This window comes from Electrophorus electricus, unplaced genomic scaffold (genome assembly GCF_041902795.1).
Source record: "Electrophorus electricus isolate QZ-2024a unplaced genomic scaffold, ASM4190279v1 Scaffold256, whole genome shotgun sequence".
In the NCBI taxonomy this organism is placed as follows: Eukaryota; Metazoa; Chordata; class Actinopteri; order Gymnotiformes; family Gymnotidae; genus Electrophorus; species Electrophorus electricus.
In genome coordinates, this window is record NW_027658536.1 from 10,001 (window position 1) to 26,070 (window position 16,070).

Genomic DNA, 16,070 nt, shown 5'->3' on the forward strand with positions numbered 1-16,070 from the left:
GGGGCTGCCACAGCTGGGCGACTGTTACCTTCACACGTAACGCGGACCTGCCTACAGTCTTCAGGGAGGGACAACAGCCAGCGGGGCACTGGTGTCTCTGTGGTGAAGGTACTGGACTAACCAGAAGGTTGCCATTTCAAGCCCCACCACTGCCAAGTTGTCACGGTTGGGCCCCTGAACAAGACCCTTAGCCCTCAATTACTCACATTGTGTTCAGTCAGAATTGTAAGTCGCTTTGGATAAAAGTGTCAGATAAACGCTGTAAATGTATTAGAATCACTGGACAGAACAATCCTGCATGCTCTCGCACGGTCACATAGCACACACTGGTGTGTAATTGCCATGCGACAGGATCTCTGTGAACAGGATGTAAAAAAACACACAGGCCACAATCGGTTTGGTTCATAAAGACGTTTTTGTAAGAGAATGCAGCCTTCCCAGGAGAGGCTCTGAGGAGACAGTTGCTCCATACGACCCACGCTCCCTCCACCCACGGGGTGGACAATCACGCGCCACCTGCCACCTGGACTTCTCATAGTGTGTGAGAGTGACAGTGTTGAGCTGAAGCCAGCAGAGGTGAAGAGCAGGAGACAAAAACGTAAACATGGCAAAATGACGACAACTGGCCCACCCCTCTGTGTGGGGTACATCCTCATGGGCCCTCTGTGTGGGATACATCCTCACGGGCCCTCTGTGTGGGGTACATCCTCACGGGCCCTCTGTGTGGGATACATCCTCACGGGCCCTCTGTGTGGGATACATCCTCACGGGCCCTCTGGGGTGGAAACATTTACAGCATTTAGCTGACGCGTTTATCCAAACTGACTTACAATTATGACTGATGACAGCTTGAGGGCTAAGGGTCTTGTTCAGGGGCCCAACAGTAGCAACCTGGCAGATTACAAATCCCTTAACCACTGAGCTACCACTGCCCACAATGCCCACAGGATACATCCCCTCTGTGTTGGGTACATGCCCTCGGTGTTGGGGACGGCCCCTCTGTGTTGGGTACATCCCCTCGGTCTTGGGGACAGCCCCTCGGTGTTGAGTACGTCCCCTCAGTCTTGGGGACGGCTCCTCTGTGTTGGGTACATGCCCTTCGTGTTGGGTACGGCCCCCCTGTGTTTTTGCTTCAGAACTCTGCATTCACCATCACTGCGAGCTTGTTAGTGTTTAAACCATAAACCCACATGTTCATCCTGACACCACAGTAACTGGCAGAACTGTTCTGAACTAAAACTGTGCACAGAACTGTTTAACTGTACGCAGAAATTAAATATGCGAATATGGTTATGCAAGGAGAGTTTAGATTCATTATACATGTGTATACATGTGATTACAGAGTTTAGATTCATTACAGGTATATACATGTGAATATTGACTTTAGATTCATTACACATGGGTATACATGTGATTATTGTGTAGCTTGCAAATAACTTTTCCTTTTTGTAAATGAAAAATAAATTGTTCATTTGTGCTCACGGTTTCAGAAATTACATTAGTGATTAAAACTGTTGATGCTGTTTTGGGAATTAAGTTGAATGTAGAAATGTGATGCAAACATAAAGTAAATTATCAAATAAAAAGGAAGTCCAACCAGTCAGGAACAAGAGAGAGAGAGAGAGAGAGAGAGAGAGAGAGAGAGAGAGAGAGAGAGAGAGAGAGAGAAAGGAGAGAGAGAGAGAGGGAGAGAGAGAGAGAGGGAGGGAGAGAGAGAGAGAGGGAGGGAGAGAGAGAGAGAGGGAGGGAGAGAGAGAGAGAGAGAGAGAGAGAGAGGGAGAGAGAGAAAGGGAGAGGGAGAGAGGGAGAGAGAGAGAGAGAGGGAGAGAGAGAGAGAGAGGGAGAGGGAGAGAGAGAGGGAGAGAGAGAGAGAGAGAGAGAGAGAGAGAAAGGGAGAGGGAGAGAGAGAGGGAGAGAGAGAAAGGGAGAGAGAGAGAGAGAGGGAGAGAGAGAAAGGGAGAGGGAGAGAGGGAGAGAGAGAGAGAGAGAGGAGAGAGAGAGAGAGAGAGAGAGGGAGAGAGAGAGAGAGAGGGAGAGAGAGAAAGGGAGAGGGAGAGAGGGAGAGAGAGAGAGAGAGAGAGAGAGAGAGAGGGAGAGAGAGAAAGGAGAGAGGAGAGAGGGAGAGAGAGAGAGAGAGATGGCTCTGAGACTCACAAAATGCAGGAAGCAATGCCCCACTTCATGGTGATGGTTAGGGTGAGGGTGGAGTAACTCTTCCACCATAGCCAGGAAGTCCCTGTGCACACACAAGATCTCCTCCAGGTTGGAGAATAGCACCTGGGGATGGAACAAACGATACACAACTGTACACACCTTACCCAGGACAATATATGACTATTTACCAATCCCTGTACAGAACTTACCTAAATTTACCTACTACACAACGGTACACAATTGACCAAATCTTACAGTTTTGTTGAGAGGGAGAAACCAGCACGGTTTGTGTTAAGGATTTTGAAGGTTCTGTTCACTCCATAAATCCCTTCGTAGATCTGGGTCCCATTTCAGGGATCTCCAGGCGTGAGTGTGCAGATGTGGGAACTGCCACAACTGACCCTCGGGCCTCCAACACACAAACACACACTTCTACATGTACGTCTGTACATCATGTCCTACTCACTCTCCTCACACTTCTCAGGCCTCATTCCGGTTCTTTATTGGACTGCATTGCTATTGTGTTCAACTGTTTTCTGTCTATCTAAAAGAACCCTCAAATGTACAAATTTACAGTGTTACAATTCTTTAGAGTGACAGTAAAATATAAAACACACACACCTTAACAGTCTCTTCTGTAATGTTCTTATCAATTTTAGTCATGGCATACTGGTTGAGGCGATGGAGAAATACCTGTAAAAAAGGAAATAGGAACAGTTAGGTGACAGGCGGCTCCAACAGACCATCTCAGAGACAGTTCCTCTCGCAGGGATTACGAGAGTGAGATCTTAGACAGACCCACACACTGAGATGTGGACAGTCTCTTATACAGGTTAACACTGTTTGTTTCAGAACATTCTGCTGCAAATCCAGGACAGATCTGAGAGTCCAGTCAACAGACATAACCAGGAAAGACCCGCCACAGTAGAGAACAGAAAACAACATCAAAAAGCAGGAACGTATAAAAGAACAAACATGAACATCAGTTATCAGAGCAAGTTTCAGAGCTGTTATGAATATGAAATATTTACTGCATATATTCTCCACTGCCAAATACTCCAGACTGGGGACTTTCAGAGAAATAGTCCTCTTGTCCAGGCCGTCAAACCAAAAGCATTACAGAAAAAATAAACCATATCACAATTTAATATCGCAAAACTGACAGAAGATGCCATCAGGCAGGGCCTTCTCATCAGGGCAGTATTGTCTTTTCTCACAGCTTCATGTCAGCACTGCTGCCACAACACCAAACCTCCTGTTCCATGCTCCAGGACCAACTAGGTAGGTCGACTCATAGACAGATGACGACAGACCTGCTCTGTAATGATTCACTGACTGACTGTCAAAATGCTGTTGGGAATTATTGGATATCAATCATTTTCTGCTTATTTGTTTGGGGCACAGTGTCACTCCCATTCACTGAAAATTATGTATGTCTAAAGGTTGTATCTGTAAAGGTTCTATGTGTAAAGGTTACATGTGTAAAGGTTGCATGTGTAAAGGTTGTATGTGTAAAGGTTGCATGCGTAAAGGGTACATGTGTAAAGGATGTATGTATAAAGGTTACATGTGTAAAAGTTGCATGTGTAAATGTTGTATGTGTAAAGGTTACATGTGTAAAGGTTGCATGTGTAAGGGTTATATGTGTTATATGTTATGAAGCGTTTAGGAGGGCATGTGCACGTGTTATAGAGCGTTTAGGAGGGTACGTGCACGTTATAGAGCATTTAGGAGTGCACATGCATGTGTTATAGAGGAGGTTCTTCTGGAGAGATTATATATAAATCACCTGAAACACTCCCTCTCTCTGTTATCAGACTATTCACCCACTCTCTCTGTTATCAGACTATTCACCCACTCTGTTATCAGATGATTCACCCACTCTGTTATCAGACGATTCACCCACTCTCTCTGTTATCAGACGATTCACCCACTCTCTGTTATCAGACTATTCACCCACTCTCTGTTATCAGACGATTCACCCACTCCCCCCCCTCTCTCTGTGATGTTGTAATTAGTCTGGGCTTTGCTCCAATGTCTAATAGCAAACTTTCACAGTCTCTGAGAAAATGACGACAACTGGCCCACCCCTCTGTGTGGGGTACATCCTCATGGGCCCTCTGTGTGGGATACATCCTCACGGGCCCTCTGTGTGGGGTACATCCTCACGGGCCCTCTGTGTGGGATACATCCTCACGGGCCCTCTGTGTGGGATACATCCTCACGGGCCCTCTGGGGTGGAAACATTTACAGCATTTAGCTGACGCGTTTATCCAAACTGACTTACAATTATGACTGATGACAGCTTGAGGGCTAAGGGTCTTGTTCAGGGGCCCAACAGTAGCAACCTGGCAGATTACAAATCCCAAAAGGAAAATGTGTATGTGTGTGTGTATAGTATGTGTATATGTATGTGTATATGTGTGTGTATAGTGTGTGTGTATAGTGTGTGTATATGTGTGTGTATAGTGAGTGTCTATGTGTGTTTGTATAGTGTGTGTATGTGTGTGTGTATAGTGTCTATGTGTGTTTGTATAGTGTGTGTATGTGTGTGTGTATAGTGTGTGTCTATGTGTGTGTATTGTGTGTGTACAGTGCGTGTATATGTGTGTATGTGCATGTATAGTGTGTTTATATGTGCGTGTATAGTGTGTGTGTGTATATGTGTATGTATAGTGTTCCTGCAAGTCAGTGCTCAACAACGTTTCTCGACAAAGTTCTTCTGTCACTCTCAGACAAAACAGGATGAAAGCAAAATGTTTGTGGCTTTTTTCTAAGAGGTTGGTGGCAGGTGATCATTCAGAGTGCTGAATGTTCCCAAGGTTGCTGGGAGTTCAGCCAAGGTCGGAAAAACATTGTGCATGTGTCTATGTGTGTGTGTGTGTCTGTAAATCAGATGAACATTCCTCAAGCTGCGCTCTTTTGTGTTTCATACAACATGGTTATAACAATCAAAGCCGGCATGAAGTCACACATACCCACTCGAGATCTTACTGTCCTCAGACACGCATTCGAGATCTTACTGTCCCACACATGCCTTCGAGATCTTACTGTTCCCCACACGCACTCGAGATCTTACTGTCCTCAGACACGCACTTGAGATCTTACTGTCCCACACACGCCTTCGAGATCTTACTGTCCCACACACGCACTCGAGATCTTACTGTTCCACATACCCACTCGAGATCTTACTGTCCTCACACACGCACTCGAGATCTTACTGTCCCACACACGCACTCGAGATCTTACTGCCCCACACACCCACTCGAGATCTTACTGTCCCACACACCCACTCGGGATCTTACTGTCCCACACACCCACTCGGGATCTTACTGTCCCACACACCCACTCGAGACCTTACTGTTCCACATACCCACTCGAGACCTTACTGTTCCACATACCCACTCGAGATCTTACTGTCCTCACACACGCACTCGAGATCTTACTGTCCCACACACGCCTTCGAGACCTTACTGTTCCACACACGCACTCGAGATCTTACTGTTCCACACACCCAGTCGAGAGCTTACTGTCCCACACACGCACTCGAGATCTTACTGTTCCACACACCCACTCGAGAGCTTACTGTTCCACACACGCACTCGAGACCTTACTGTTCCACACACGTACTCGAGATCTTACTGTTCCACACACGCACTCGAGAGCTTACTGTCCTCACACACGCACTAGAGATCTTACTGTTCCACACACGCACTCGAGATCTTACTGTCCCACACACCCACTCCAGAGAGGAAATGGGTTGTGTTCTCCCTGAGGAGAAGAGTCTTCACTTAGAGAGGGAGGGAGAGAGGGAGAGAGAGAGGGGGGGGGTTAAATCAGACAGAAGAGACTATTTTAAATGAAGGACATACAGAAACAGATGAGAAAAGGCTGCCTTATATGGCCGCTAATGACAGACGCAGGGGGTGTCCCACACCAGACCAGTGCACTGCTGGGGGCCACAGGAAGCAGATGCCGTGAACAAAGCTCGCAATCACATCTGACAAGACACACAATAAAGGGTCTGTACAGCATGGGTGTGCACCCTGTCCTCTTATTAAAGATGGAGACCAACCTGGACAGTGTGTGTTGGCACACATAATCGTGTTCATTAACCTACAAGCCCGGCAGGCTGGTGACGCAGCCACAAGAATACAATTCCACTGTGATGAAGACTACGGGAAATCCCTTCTGTGCTAACAGACATCCCTGAGAAAGCTCTACGCTACATGGGCACACAAATTCTCCTTTGCAGAGTGTTTGATCAAAGGATGTGGTCTGGGCTGTGGGACGGCCTGCATTTCAATCCCGTCTCATCCTGTCCCTCACGTGACCCGCACGCTTCAGAGTCCGAGGCCTCTGGAGATGAAAGTGGCATGAACAGAGAGTTTATTACGCTTTGTGACGCATCGCTTTACCCATGTAATGGCAGCAGATGTGCAGTATAATGGAATGCAGTGCAGTGCAAAATGAAGTCAATTACTAAACTTTGTTAAGCCCACTGAATGTCTCGGTGTCACACGCTGCCCTGGTATCGGAGATTCCCATCCTGAGGCAGGATTTATCAATCCGACTCTCACAACACTGTGGGCTCTTTTAAAGCCCTGATCCCGTCCCGCCCACCATCCCGCAATCCCCCCTCTCTACAGTGCACTGGACTCCCTACGAGTGGAAAAAGATCCCCAACAGCTTTGTGGCTTTTTTGGGAAAACCTCAGAGACTGGCCTGAATGTGAATGAAGAGGCCTAGCTCTGAGATCAGTGCCATCTTTGTGTGAGGTGATGAATGGGAGCTCACACTGACCCTTCCAACATGCCAGCTACGCCCCTGCTCACAAGGCATGGACCACAGCACACACCACCCTGTGAAGCCTCCGCCCCCCTGCAGGGCGGCTCCAACGCACCTCCACGGTTCTGTGCAGGTGATCTCTTATCCTGGGAGCTTGCCAAGACTCAACCTGCTTACTAAATGTGTTAACCAATCCCAGCAGGTACTGGTTTTGTCTTCCCAGACAGCTGTTTAAAGTCTTACGCTAATAATGATTCTGTGAAGTGAATGATGTCTAAACAGCCCGCTTCCATGGTTATTTCTGCTTTACGGGGGAGACAAAACCATGAGCTTTCCAAAGGTCAACAAACTCGAGATTCCTCTGCTGCAATCCAAACACAAGAGAGCTTGTGAGTCTCCCTCCTACAGCCCGAAGCCCCGGACCAGGAATGCCGACGTTCCCACGTCAGCCACTGTGTGCCGTTCCTACTCAGCTGTGTCCAAACTCTTAAAGTCATCAGCAGAAACACAAGACACTGCATTACTACTGTTGTCACTGCAACATCATTAACAATTATTTGAAACTTTTCCTTCCTATAATGTACTATATATATATATTACAAGAATGTCACAAATGTGGCCAATTTAACCTATGACTGCTAGCTGGAATGCCGGGTCCTAAGAGAGCTGGAATGCTGTGCCCTAAGAGAGCTGGAATATTGTGTCATAAGAGACCTGGAATATTGTGTCCTAAGAGAGCTGGAATGTTTTGTCCTAAGAGAGCAGGAATGTTGTTCTAAAAGAGAGCTGGAATATTGTGTCCAATGTAAGCTGGAATGTTGTGTCCAGTGTGAGCTGGAATGTTGTCTCCAATGTGAGCAGGAATGTTGTGTCCAATGTGAGCTGGAATGTTGTTTCTGTCACGATTCCAGCAGGAATGAGGCGAGAGGCAGAACGCAAATGCAGGAGGCGGTTTATTAAACGAAGGAAATACAAACACAAAGAGCAAAATAAACAGGCAAAGGGGCAACACGGAGGTCATATAATACATGGATGGACGGCAATGACAGTACGAGCACAATATAAACCTGACAGAAGGAACTTACCAAAATAACCGACAAACTAGAAGACAAAACCCAGAGCTAAAATAACCAGAACAATCAAGGATTAATCAGATGCAGGTGAACATAAGAGGGATAACCAAGACACGGACTGGAACTTAGGAACAGACGAGGGGTGGAGAAAACAAAACCAAGGAACGGCACAAGAAAGTAAAGGAAAACAAAGTCTACAGGGAAATCATAAAACAGGGATGCGAGGAGGGTGGCCAGTCATTACAGTGTCCTATGAGAGTTGGAATGTTGTGTCCTAAGAGAGCTGGAATGTTGTGTCCTAAGAGAGCTGGAATGTTGTGTCCTAAGAGAGCTGGTTTCAGTGCTTTCAGGTGGCAGACTACTTGGAGGACAAGGAATACCCTCAAGCAGTCCGGGGTGCTGCATTCCAAGCTCAACACTGGGTTCTTGTGTCAGTGCCCATTTCACATGGCATGGGAGCCCCACAAGTGCCCCCGATGCCCCTCTCTATGTGGGTACTTGTCACACATGCACTCTTTTGGAACAGCAGCTGGCACAAGAGAAATCAAAAGCACCCTTTTCACGTCCCCTAATAAGCCTCTGGCTAAACAAAGACTTGTCATAATGCTTGCCAACTATCACCAAAACTACTAATACATTTCTAACAATAAACATGAATGTTGATAATGCAACACTTATAGAGAGAGATGGATTTCACAGCTCGGATACAGGTGGATTTCCCTCACCTCAGTAACACGTGTAAAGATGGACTCCACACCCTAGATAAGCGTGCATTCTTATTCATCCAGTGCTCTGCACATCTCAGACAGGCAGCCCGTGGAACAGAGCGGTGCCTTGTGGGATAGCTCACACAACTCCGGTGCCAAAGTCGGCACAGGAAGCTCTGAGCACAATGTAAAGCAGGGGAGGTCCAGGAAGGAAGGAAATCCTGCTCCAGGCGAGACAAAGGCGAGCGGAACACCGCAGCCAGAGTCCTCGGAAAACCCTTCTACAAACACGACACACCACCACTGTTCAGAGTACTGGGAGTACTGGGAGTATAAACCCAGACACTGCAGGGTGTCCATTGTACTGGGAGTACTGATAGTAGAAGTATCGGGGCTACTCTGTGCTGCTTTACCTGTAATAAAGATATTTCATTGTTGAACCTTCTGTACCATATATTTCTGTTTTAGTACATATCCTGGATGGCACAAATCTGTTCAACTCTGTCAGTGCTGTTATGTTCTAGAAACAAGGCAAGCTAGAAACCAAATCTCATATCAATGAGGTGAGAACAAAGCAAAGCAAACTGGAATACAAAGCAACTGTATTTTATTCAGCCCCCTGTAAAGCCCTCCTGGGGCAGGAACTAATAACATCTGAATTATGAAAAGTGAGTTCAGACTTTGGTAAGACACAACACCTGCCTGTCCACGAGGAAGTTCCCTCTGTGGCTCTGGGGACAGACTGGTGGCTCAGTGACAAGAATCCTAAAGTCAAAAGAGAAGTAAAACTTCTGCTTAACTTCTCAACAGTGTGCAAGTTGAGAAAAAGCTCTGTGTTTCCGCTAAGCCACGGGGAGATCATTAAGCTTTTTCTAGAGAAAGACGGTGAACTAGACAGAGGCTGGCAAGTGTGGATTAACATTTTAGGCTGAGAAAACCTTATTTAGGCTTCAGAGTGGAAAAAGGAACGCAAACATATTAGCAAGATTAGAATCTTAATGATCTGCCACATAGCAAGTGGAAAAACATACCAGCAGAGAGAGGGACCAGAGACATACCTACAGAGAGAGGGACCAAAGACAACACCAGAGAGAGAGACCAGAGAGGGTAAAGGTCCCCCGTCCAATTACAGCAGTCAGACATCACTGCCACAGAAGTGACTGAACATGGACTCCTCCATCCTTGTGATCCTTCATTCAGAACAGGGCACATCTCAGGCCCCGCCCCCCCCTTCCTGCTCCATCCACTGCACCATGCCTGTGTGCATCACAGCTGACAACAGTGCATGAAAAGGCCATTGATCAAATCTGACATTTCCAGGGCAAGAGAAGGGATGGCTTTACATTAGGCAGGGGAAAGGGTCACGGATGTGCTGCCGTGACCCCCAGGAGGAGGGGCGAATCAGGGGTCACTGGCTGTTTGTCCTGAGGCTGTATACCCCATATGCACTGACCAAACCTTGATACGTAATACAGGAGAAGTGTGCCCATTAAGGAGTGGATAGATAGATAGATAGATAGATAGATAGATAGATAGATAGATAGATAGATAGATAGATAGATAGATAGATAGATTTTATATATATATATATATATATATATATATATATATATATATATATATATATATATATATATATATATATATATAGAGAGAGAGTTCAGATATAGTATAGTTCTCAAATGGGGTTGCCTTCACATGAGTGTCATTCTTGTAACTGCTGCAGGTTTTGCATTGCACTCCTAGAAGGACTGTCACGGTAGACTGGCCATCCAGCAGGAGAGAAACGCCCACTCACGCTAGAGATCACGCCACTTACCAGCCTCGCTATCAATCACCGGAGTATTGATTGTACTCACCTGTTCCCTCTGTTCACTCGCCTATTTAAACCCACGAGGACAGGTACATGAGAACAACGCTGCACGTTAGCGGACTACAGACCTGACAATCTTTAAATGTCGCTGCACTGCCTTCGTGCAAGGAATTACATTTTATACCTCCCTGCAACCCTGCCTCCGCTTCCTCTGTGCCACCTGTCACAAGGACAACAGACAGGTATTAATAATACCTGTTATTCATGATACAGGGTTAAATATTGAGGCATTGCATTCACTGACAATGAAACAAACTGAGGAAGACTGTGATGAGTGTGAAGACTGTGATAACTGTTCATTATATTTCATTGTTTCATTTACACATTTAGTTTGTCACATAAGTGCCTCTGAGTTGGCATATAAAGGGTTACGGCTTCGGGCTTAGGGTTAAAGGAGAAACCAGACATAAAATATTGTCGTCACAATTCACGTGTTACTAGATTCATTATCAAAGTTTAAAAACGTGACACTGGGGGTTAATCCTTCTAGCCCACACACCACTGCTAAGACTGCTATGGAGGGACAAGTTCAGACAGACCTCCAGCTCAGGGGAGCATATTGCACTTCCATTTTCTGCTGGAATCAGAACATGAAAGGATACCCTCCACGTTCTCCCGACTGCATTCATCATGAAATCCAGTGGACAATTAGATGATAAATGCACTGGACCAAGGGACACAGTGTTATGGTTCCTCAGCGTAAAAATCTTTAGAGAAAAAAAAAACAACAATTTCCAGGGATCACCAAACTGTCTCCACGGTGTCCCTGTTTGATCTCTTTAGTGACTTTTGCTGTTATTTTCTTCATGTCCAAAGACATGTTCAGATGTTCTTGGCATCCATGCTCTAGCTCATCTACGGTAAACATCACCCTCAGAAAGCGCCCACTATGAAGATCTGTGACGAGTTACATAAGGCATGCTAGTGATATCCCAGGCTGCCCTGGAGAACACTTCCTCTGTCTCTGGCCCACAGGGACACATTGCTCTTGGTTCATCAGAGAGAGAGATTGTGTTTGACTTTATTCTTGAAGCTTCTGTTCATAGGCTTGGATAAAATTTCCTGCTATTGAACACCAGTTCTTCCAGTTAAGCAGCAAAACCGGGCATTATTCCTTAGCTCTAAGGAAGTCTGTGTTCATGTCAAACATGCTTGTCATTATTCCATGCCTTTCTTAACCTTTCAGGAATTCCTCCTTCAGAAAATATGCTTCACAAGACGGTGCACCAGATCTGGAGTCTTGCGTCAGGGCCCCTCAGGCAAAATCTCCAAGCAGAACCCCCCAGACCCTTTCTGGCATGAACCCTCCACCCAAAACACATGTGCACAAACTTCCCGTGTTCTCCAGGACCTCCAGGCAACAAAACAGCCCTACAGACAGGTCTACCTTCACATGGTCACTCAGGCCTCCAGGCAGGTCTACCTTCACAGGGTCACTCAGGCCTCCAGGCAGGTCTACCTTCACAGGGTCACTCAGACCTCCAGGCAGGTCTACCTTCACAGGGTCACTCAGACCACCAGGCAGGTCTACCTTCACAGGGTCACTCAGACCACCAGGCAAGTCTACCTTCACAGGGTCACTCAGACCTCCAGAGAGGTCTACCTTCACAGGGTCACTCAGACCACCAGAGAGGTCTAACTTCACAAGGTCACTCAGACCACCAGGCAGGTCTACCTTCACAGGGTCACTCAGACCTCCGGACAGTTCTACCTTCACAGGGTCACTCAGACCACCAGGCAGGTAAATCTTCACAGGGTCTCTCAGATCTCCAGAGAGGTCTACCTTCACAGGTTCACTTAGACCATCAGGCAAGTCCATCTTCACTCAGAACCTTGACTGAGGTTTCCAAGAGACTCGGGCTGACAGGATGTTCCTGCTTCTCTCTCCACATCACACGACTTTATTCACCAGTAGAAGTGAGGAGATCGCAGGTGGTTCTGAAAGCCCACCAAAAGGCTCCGTGAAGTGCTGGTCGGAGCTGCTAACTCAAATGCTCATCTCCGTGCCCAGTGTTTGAAGACGCTGGACTGTATCGAAACTTGGACCTAAAGTACATTCTATTCACACAACAAACTCAAACACAGTGTTTTTTAAAGATACTCTGGAAAAACACTGTTTTGCAATTAAAAAACCAATCTAGTGTTCTAAATAAAATGCAACCATTGCTCAGCGTGGTGTGTTAATATATAAATACTTCATTACTCAGGAGGCCTGTTCCTTAAAACACAGCCAGGCTCTCTCCAAATGCTGGTGATAAAACGCTAGATGGACACAGACGATGAGTTCCTTACAAAAGCAGCTATTGTATGTCACCCAAACGAAAACAAAGCCCAGCACCTCCATCAGTTCCATCTGTGCCTCAGGCTCCAACTGAGGAATGTGCACATATATTGTGTGGTGGGGTCCCTCTTAATGACACATAACACAGCACCACACAGCTGCAATGAAAGGTGCCCACAGTGCCGAGGCAGATTTGTGGGAAAAAGAGGCTATTTTCCAAACAGAGTAAAGGCCACAGTCATCTCTTGGGGAGGGGGTAAAGAACAGAGTAAAGGCCACAGTCGTCTTTTGTTCTAACACAAAGCTGTAACACTCACAACACACACACTTTATGAACCTGGACACAAGGAGACCATGTGACTGTATTAAAACGCATGTTTTTAAACTGCATAACACATGATACTGCAAGAATGTGTTACATATAATACCGACTGCATGAAGGTCGGTATATACACTGCGCATTACATAATCTTCAGAACATGGCCACCATATGACTGGCAGTCAAGAAGTTGGCTCAGTAATGCTGCCCATGTCTGACCATTAGCAGATGGACGGCACAGGCGATACACACACTGTCAGCTTTGCACAGGCTCATGGGTTTCACACAGTTGGATTTCCTCATCCACGACATGGAAATGAATACTTCCTGCCTCTGACTCTCTGCTCATTCTGTAACACCACCACCCAGTTTATTCTGTGCTAGAGACAGGTGCTACAGCCTCAGGTGCATGTGTGCTCTGTTAGAAAAGTCTGAGCATACTCTATTAGCAGGCCAAGAAAACATACTATACATAATAAAATACTATATACATACTATATGCATACTATACAAAATAAAAATATGAATATCTGTGCAAAAGGCAATTTAAATTAAATTAAGGAATTCAGTCACGGGGAAGAGCAACCACTGAACCGCTTTACCTACTTCAATTAAACCCACGGGCTGGACACGCTGTTTCAACTATATGGATAAATAGGCTACAGAATAAAAATACAAAAATCTATACTTTTGAAGTAATAAAAAATATTTAAAAAAAAACTTTAAATAGCATTGCTTCTGTTTCTGACATGTGAGGTGTAGCTTTAAAGTGTTAAGGTGAGAAGCTCCGCTATCCATAGTCAATAAATTACTGGAAATTAGGAACCAAGCACATGCCATACTGGCAGGAGCCAGGAAGATCGCGAGCCGCTGCTCGTTTTAGGTGACATGCACAACAAATAACGGAGTTATGACACAGTAACGCAAGCGCGTAATGTGTGGTTCACCTACCGAGAGGAACTCCAGCGCGCGCACGTAGTCGCGCTCCGTCTTCAGGAGCTCGCTGAGAACGCACGCTCTCAGCCGCAGCTGCGTGTCCACATCCCTGCAGCCGTCGCTTCTGTGCTCCGCGCGGGTCTCCTCCGTCATGCTGGCTTGTGTTATTAAAGTATTGTAAATGCTTTCTCTGAAGACTTTTCAACAATAATAAAGAACTTTAAAGTGTCGATGGTGAGCCGTTGAAACCGTGATGAACAGCTCCGTGTAGATGACTAAACAACCCGAGTGAAATAACCCATCTAACGCAAACTGCCGCCAGCTCCATCACGGCCGGAGCCCTGCTGCGCCGGACTGCGCGAGACACGGCGCTCCATGTGACCCCATCCTACCTCCTTCCACTAGCGCGAGGGCAGGAAATAAACGCCTGGGAGCTCGTGCCAGCTCAGTCCCGGCTAATACTCTGGAAGGGAAACGGTCATGACATAGGGGGGATTAGACCTCCAGGAAGGCTTTCCCAGACTCCAGCGTAGTGGCGCTCACATTTACGCTGACTACGTTTTTCCCACCCAGAGTTGTGAACGGCTTCTGTGAAGTTTTATTTAATAAAGTGCTTCATGGTTTGTTTAGACATTGCGCTTGCCCCGACTTCCATCGGTTGCTCGAGGTCAAAACTATTGTGTAGTATATAGCGTAATCATCTGCGTTATGATGTCTTCTTCTTTCCGAAGGTATATTATTAAAAAAAACAAAAACATAAAAGTATACGTTTGGTGAGCAAAACATCGATTGCACGCTTTGCAAACAACCTCGTGAGTTACCGTAACCCACCATCCCTGCACGAACAGACAGCGCGCAAACGCAGCCGTTCCACTCCGGTAGCCCGCGCCTGTTCGCTGCCGTGCCGTTTCTTTTCCGAGACTCACGCTCACTTTCCTTGACATTACTGAAAGGTCACGGTATAGCGCGTGCTAACGGCGCCCAGTGAAACGCGCAGGTTGCAGTGATGCTGAACGGGAGCGTGAAGAAGCACGTTTAGGCCGCGAGAGCCGTGAACGCCACCGAGTCATTTGCACACGCAGTGGGACTGTGATTCCGTTTCAGCGCACTACAACGAGCAGACAGCGGCCAGTGTGTCAGATGAGCCGGTATATCGGCTCCCGCCCACCGGAGACCTGAAGCACACCGCACAACTGCCGCGTGGGCCGTTAACCTCTTATGTTACAATCCACAAAGTAATTAATTGCGGACACACTCGCGCACGCAAATACATGCACGCATACGCACAAACATCAATACAACGTTAATCGCGATTATGTAATTAAATTAATTTGCTTTTGGTTTATGTATTTCTAACACCAATTATACTTAGTCAGCGAAAACCGCGTCTGTGTAATTTTCCGGGGAATAGGGCTGAGCCTGGCCTTGGGCAACGCTTACCAAAGCCTAACAGACACTGCCCCCTGGTGGTCACAAACATGACTTTAGCAAGGTAATGAGAATTGAGTAAGTCATCTTGTTTCGCGCATCACATATTAGCTGTGATTGTAAATAAGAGGTAAAATGGAGTTAACACCTACCGTACATCTGTTTGCTGTCTCAGAGTGGACAGGGAGTTCATCCACATTTATGTCCTATGGGACATCATTTACATATTATCTTATCGTGAGGAATACCAGTGTTTACTCTTCCTAAATATACTGTAGTCTTTGTAGTCTATGATTATCCATAGGTATTTGCTACCCATAGGCATACGTTATCCATAGGTAATTGTTATTCATAGGTATTTGTTATTCATAGGTATTTGTCTTCAATAATATTCTAGATCATTGGTATCTTGGACTCTACCCTACTGTACGGTACTAGGATGTATTCTATGAGGAAATGACAAAGCACTTTTGTAAGTCGCTCTGGATAAGAACGTCTGCTAAATGTTATC

General features: G+C 46.3%; 1 protein-coding gene across 1 annotated transcript in view; it reads right to left on the bottom strand.

Moving 5' to 3' along the window:
- LOC145655484 (phosphatidylinositol 3,4,5-trisphosphate-dependent Rac exchanger 2 protein-like) overlaps positions 1–14,713 on the bottom strand; it is a 24,681-nt gene extending 9,968 nt beyond the window's left edge. The window contains exons 1-3 of the mRNA XM_081709015.1: positions 14,147–14,713; positions 2,776–2,847; positions 2,155–2,277 (exon numbers count right to left, since the gene is read on the bottom strand). Coding sequence (XP_081565141.1) covers positions 2,155–2,277; positions 2,776–2,847; positions 14,147–14,284 — 333 coding nt within the window. The 5' untranslated portion in view covers positions 14,285–14,713. The remainder of the gene's footprint in view (positions 1–2,154; positions 2,278–2,775; positions 2,848–14,146) is intronic.
- Positions 14,714–16,070: the final 1,357 nt, after the last annotated feature.